This window comes from Protomyctophum bolini (genome assembly GCF_963924005.1).
Source record: "Protomyctophum bolini genome assembly, chromosome: 4".
Classification (NCBI taxonomy): Eukaryota; Metazoa; Chordata; class Actinopteri; order Myctophiformes; family Myctophidae; genus Protomyctophum; species Protomyctophum bolini.
In genome coordinates this window covers 42,462,283-42,468,282 of record NC_137865.1, presented here as the reverse complement: position 1 = coordinate 42,468,282, position 6,000 = coordinate 42,462,283, and the positions used below count along the sequence as shown (strand labels likewise).

At 40.7% G+C, this 6,000-nt stretch overlaps 1 protein-coding gene across 2 annotated transcripts in view; it reads right to left on the bottom strand.

Annotated features, from left to right (window-relative positions):
• Positions 1-1,395: 1,395 nt before the first annotated feature.
• Positions 1,396-6,000, bottom strand: part of kitlga (kit ligand a) — a 46,620-nt gene continuing 42,015 nt past the window's right edge. The window contains exons 8-11 of one of the 2 annotated variants that reach the window (XR_013963985.1): positions 5,207-5,316; positions 3,618-3,681; positions 2,055-3,505; positions 1,396-2,004 (exon numbers count right to left, since the gene is read on the bottom strand). Coding sequence is in view for 1 of the 2 variants with exons in the window: in XM_080762437.1 (XP_080618563.1) it covers positions 3,651-3,681; positions 5,207-5,316 (141 nt within the window). In the remaining variant the exon portion in view is untranslated. Of the gene's footprint in view, positions 3,506-3,617; positions 3,682-5,206; positions 5,317-6,000 lie in introns of both variants that reach the window. The other variant, XM_080762437.1, reaches the window with a different exon arrangement.

Here is a 6,000-nt window from a genome sequence, read left to right as displayed (position 1 = left end):
GTGACAGATCACAGATCTGATTGCACCTAGTTTCTCCCTGACAGGTAGAACATTCTTCTACTCTCCAAGCCTGTTAAATGTGAGATTGCCGGAGGTGGTGGGGTGTGGGGCTCATTAATGGTCTTTGTACACCCGTGGGGGTTTGAGGAGTTCTTCCGTTTTTGCATACTGTGACAGAATTTTAATGGTGTAGGAGTCCCCATTTACCTGTGGGAAACTGTTCTGCAATTGTTTTTTTTTATGGTTCCAGGTCTGTTAAAAATAAGAGTCATGCAAAGGTTTCACATCGCAAAATGCTGAATTTCCTAAACAGAAAACACTGTTGTAATTTAGTATGTCATTTATGATAGTCCGTATAATGTTTAAATAATCATTCTCAAAGGACACCATTTTTTAAATGTTTATTTCAGGTTCAAAATGTCACATGCCATTTTCTTGACCTGGTAAGAATATATTTGCTTCCGTTTCTACTTTTTGACAAACACAGTAGGAAAGTCATGTTGCGCCATCCCAACTTAATTTTGTTAAAAATAATTTAGAATTGTTAATTGCTGTTAATCATCGGAGGATGGTTTGATATAAAGATTGAAGGCTTGCATGGCATTTCCACATGGCAATGTGCTGTACATGAGTGGATGTTTGACATGATTACACTACGGCTACGCCTTCCAGAAACCTATACAAACTGAAATATTGGTCCTGTCCTGTTTAGTGTACAGTACAGTTAAACACTACCTGGAACACTACGAATGAACCGACCTTGTCATGAGTGCGTTTACATGCACACTAATACCACTGCAAATAATCAGATTATGGTAATAATTCCATTGAAGCGTAAATGTGTAGCATTAGTGTGATTATAACGATAAACTGGGTTTTTTTCCTCGAAAGCTGGTCTTTGCTTGTAAACACTTCTAAATATATTAGGTGAAGGTGTTACATTTTGTCTATCCATATTCAGACCCTAACAAATGCAGACAAAAGCAAAAAAAAAAAAAGCATTTACAGTGCTTGCCCAAATCAATCAAATGACTGGGTAAAAAAACAATGACTTTTGCTTTAGTCGTCTCTATAGAGTATAGACTGTATCCTGATTCAGGAAATCAGATGCCGTTGTTCACCGTTTACATGCATTGCCTTAACCCATTCTGACCGGGAACCCGTTTTGGTGTTAGCATCATGTTATGCTTTAGCTATTGAAAAATAGCAGATCTACAAGCTCATAGCGCGCCACCGAGTGGCGCGCTACGAGCTTGTAGGTCTGCTATTTTTTTTAAATCGAAGAACGACTGACATTTTTAGAATATGATCTCAGGTCAGAATGGGTTAATCAGACCAGTGTGTGTCCAGTGGAAACCTCGTATGAATCTGATCTCAGGTCAGAATGGGTTAATCAGAGTAAGAATGACATAATAGAGGCGTGTTAGCGTACAGCACATGTAAACGCACTCGCCCATATAGATGTTTTTATGCAGGGGTTTTTATTGTGCAAAAGCACACCTGGACACCTGTTAAAGTCAAGACGGAAATGGGTACCTCGCAAATGAATGGGTTTGAGATGAGGACCGTTGTTATTACTGTGGATGTAAAAGAAAGGAACATTTGATGGATCATTCAAGGATGTACAGTATACTAAACTTGATGAGCTTGGTGTGAATTTTCCCCCCCAAAAATATTATTTTGTATAGTAGCTTAGCTTTTCCATTCCTTCAAAGCGTATTGCGCTCATCCTTCCTAGAACGGCATATATACTATACCAACATTAATGTTTGAATTGTGTTGTTTTGTTTGTCTGGAACTCGCCACAAAGACATACATGTAACACATTTTATTTATTTATTGTAAAGCTATAATATTATGGGAAGTCCCCCTCTGTCTTACATTTGGCCCAAAAACAAAACATTTAGCTTAAAACTAAAATCCTGGAATTTTCTTCCCTGATATTCATTATCACAAGGTGGAGTTATTTAAGTTAATGTAAGTTAGTCGATGTACAGTATTTGTCTCTCTACTTCTCCATTCATAACACATATATGTCATATACCAGTAATTACCAGTAATTACAGCATTATACATTGTACAATGTCATTTGTAGAGTTATGTGGTTTTGATGATATTCCAAAGGTTATATTATGCATTAGTATTCAGAGCAAAACAAACTATTAACCACTTGAACCCTAGTGTCCCTATTTTGGGCATGTCACAATAGGCGAACATTTGGCGAAAATAGGTGAACATTAGGTGAAAATACTACTATTCCAACCGGCTATTTCAGGTGAAGAGATTTTATGTAGAGGGGGGAAAGGATAGGGCCAGGGTTAAAACCCTTGGGGACCCCTCTCAAAGTTGTATAGAGTTTAAGTGGTTAATGAATAAAATCAATGTCCTATGACTATGTAATGTACCCTTGAGGAACAACTCCTCCTTAGTGAAATCGTGCTTAGATCACTCCAAAAAAGAAAATGTGCTGTTCATCTCACCGAGCGCAACAGCAGCTCAATGCTGTCACAAATAAATAAATATACATCATATAACCTCATCGGATAAAGTATGGATGAAGCAGAAAAAACAATGCGTGCTATGGGAAAACGCAGATATATTAAAATGTACAGGTAAATAAAGAGTATGGTTAACATAGAGGCCGACTAGAGCAGTGGTTTTCAAACTTTCTGCGCCCAAGACACACCAACGGGCAAATCAAAATATCAAGGCACACCAGGTATACATAGTGGAAATAGTTGACATACGAGCTGACAACGCAACGTGCTGACAACGCAACGCGTTGTCAAGTTTGTTGATTAAATATTGATTCTATTTAGGAAAATTTGCAAAAGCCTATAATGGCGTGCCAAATATAGTGATGTCAGGTTGGTCGGTGGTTAGGATATACTGTATTCACATGTCTGGAATTAGGCACACCTGGACTTGTCTCTCTGCACACCAGTGTGCCTTGGCACAGCGTTTAGGAACCACTGGACTAACAGGTAGTAATTCATGCCTCAGTGCTGCCAATGTCTCTCTGCTTTTGCCGCTTAAAGAAGGGTGTGTGCTGTATACAGCCCGACTCCAGCAATGTCCTGATTGGATCTGTGTATGCCGGAGAAGAAACGCTTTCCCAATGAGTTCATCCAGTCAACAGGTCCTGTTCAGAAGCTGGGAGCTGCTGTGGGGAAGTGAAGGGACAACGTCAATCCTTTCCAATAAGTGTTTTCCGTGATCAGAGAGGATGACCGGTGGATGGGGGTGGAGTGGAGTGGAGGGCGGCCTGGATGGGTCAGCAATAGTCTTTAAAAAGAAAGGCAAACGTATCCATACGGTATAGTAGCAAGCGTGATTCTTAACCGGACGAATCTCGGTATAGTGGCAGTGCCAATTTTTGGAGAGCAGTCACTGGACAGGATGCGTAATGGCGTCTCGGGTATCACTACGGAATACATCTTCGTGTTTAATTCGATCTCCGTTGTTGGGAACTTGGGACACAGACCGGTAGGACAGGAGTGGACGCCTGTGAAACAGACACAGAGAGAGTGATTGTAGGGACAGTTCTTTTTCTTACATGTTGGTACAGAAAATGTTTGTATAGCCATTACTCTCTTTAATATCTCGTATAATCTCACCAATGATGCTGAAGGGAATTGAAGAGATGACAGTTACACTGTATCAATGATGTTCAACTTGTCTCTGAAAATAATGTTTAGACGTGAAGACCGTTAATATCACAACAGGCCCAAAATGAAAAACCCTTTACCAATGAATTTCCAAAACTTTTCCAGAATATTTAACCCGATTTCCAGGCCTATATAACAATCATTCAGCGCAATAATGAGTCTCTTTCTCCTATGTGTAATGCCCAAAGACTAGGCAGCACAGTAACGTAGAACAATTTGATTCCAAACGTTGTGAGCTTGTCGATCTGTTATTTTTGTCATGTACTGTTACACGTTAGGCTGCAATCAAATCACGCTGCATGCATAGAGCGTCGCAGTCCCGCCTCCTTTCATGACGACGAGCGGCCCGAAGAGAATTTCCCATGTTTCAGAAAGTATTTATTAAAAGACAAAACAAATGATTAGAAAAAAGAAAAACAACAAAAAATGTGTTGTAACCTGCCCTTTTTTTCTTCTTTCTAATTATTTGTTCGGCCCAAAAAAAGTTGTCACGGTCCAAGTTGGCTTTGTCCGAGTCTTTAAATAAATACTTTCTGAAACGTCTATTGGAAAAATTAATTGGAAATTTATTTTCTGTCACACAAAGGCTACATCGGGGGCGGGACTGCGACGCTCTATTTGTCGAATAATGACTTAGGCTACATATTTCGTGTACAAAATTAATAGACAAAATCAATGCATAGTCAACAATTCTTCCAGGACCCTTGATAAATTCCAAACATTTTCCAAGACTGGAAAAAGTTTCTTTGCTAATTCCATGACCGTGGGAACCTTGACTTTTGTGCAGGGCCGCTTTTTAACCACTTAAAAGTACATAGTTGTCTGGCATCCCCCAAGGCTCTATACTTGACTTCCTCCATCCTCTTGACTTTGCTCTGCACTAAATATCTTTGCTGACATTGACCAAGCTGCAAGCTCACACAACATGCTGCGATGCAACACATGACACGTAGCCTGCAGAGTTAGTTCAGTCAGTCACACTCAAGGGAGTTCATGCCGTGCTCAAAGGCGCATTCTATACTCGAGGGGTTAACATGCTGCATTACTACAGTATGTGGGCGTATGCAAGACCCACATCTCATTAGCTGATGTGGCAGGCAGCTGGCGGGCTACTTAAGCTCACTAGTCTGCATGCTCTTACTGCCTGCCTCTGCTTATGGTTCCTGGTTGTATGTGATGTTTGCTCCCACCGCCACCCCAGCACCCCCGGTGGGCTCTGTTATGTATGCTCCCCGTGGGGGTTTTATTGTATATCTATGTCCCTGCTCTTAATGTTTTATGTTGGTGCTTAATCGTGCCGAGCAGGGAGAAAACCCAGCAGAGCCGAACGCCAAGTCAAATATCATATGCACACTTGTATTCTCATTCTATAATACATATTGGTTAAATCTATTTGTGTTGTCTGACTGAAGTGAGATTGTAGATGTGCTATTTTTAAACTAATTCGCCACAGAATAGGGACAGTAGGCTGAATCTGCATTTTGGTCAGTTGGCTGTATGCATACAAGAGACAATACAATAGAAACAACATGGCTTACTTTTCAGTTATTTCAACAGTAAGGGAAGGTGCAGTCACTTCTGACCCTGCGAACAGACCTCCTTCTCCAGAGTTCTGCTCAGGGTCTTCCCGGTTCCGTTTGGATCGGACCTGTGTGAGTAAAATAATGCTTTACATCCAAGCCTCCCATTTAAGCATATGGGAGCAAGCTGCTCGATGTGTGTGGCATGCGTGTGCAGTGCACATGCGTACACATAAACAGTACAGTATAATGGTCTTACAAATCCAACCCTACACATTTTTCTTCAATTCATAATAATTCCATTAAGAGAGTCATTTTAATCTGTTTACAGAGTGCTCAGGTACAGTAGGTACAGTAGGCCTACGTTTTACATCAGTTTAAAAGTGTTGTGGGGGAGCCTGGACATAGAATAACCACATGCTCCTTGCCTTCCCGAGGTTGAATCTGTCTCCTGTCACGTATCAAATCTCTCTCCCTCCTCTCTCTCTCTCTCTCTCTCCCTCCCCTCTCTCTCTCTCTCTCTCTCTCTGCCTTCAGTTCCCCGTCTCTCTACACTCTCCAGTCTAAATAAAACTAAAACTGCCAAATAAATGCCAAAAAGAGCACTATCAGCCTGCACACTGCCGCTCAAATACAGTACAGCACAATATTAGCAATGGAAATGGAATTCATTTTTATTTAATTTACATTGTATTAAATGATGCATGAACATCTGTTGCTTATTCCTAATGTAAACACATAATAATCCGAGGCAGTGTTCGCTGCACACCATATGAGAACATGAAAGTTCAAACAAGGGAATTAGTGAGACC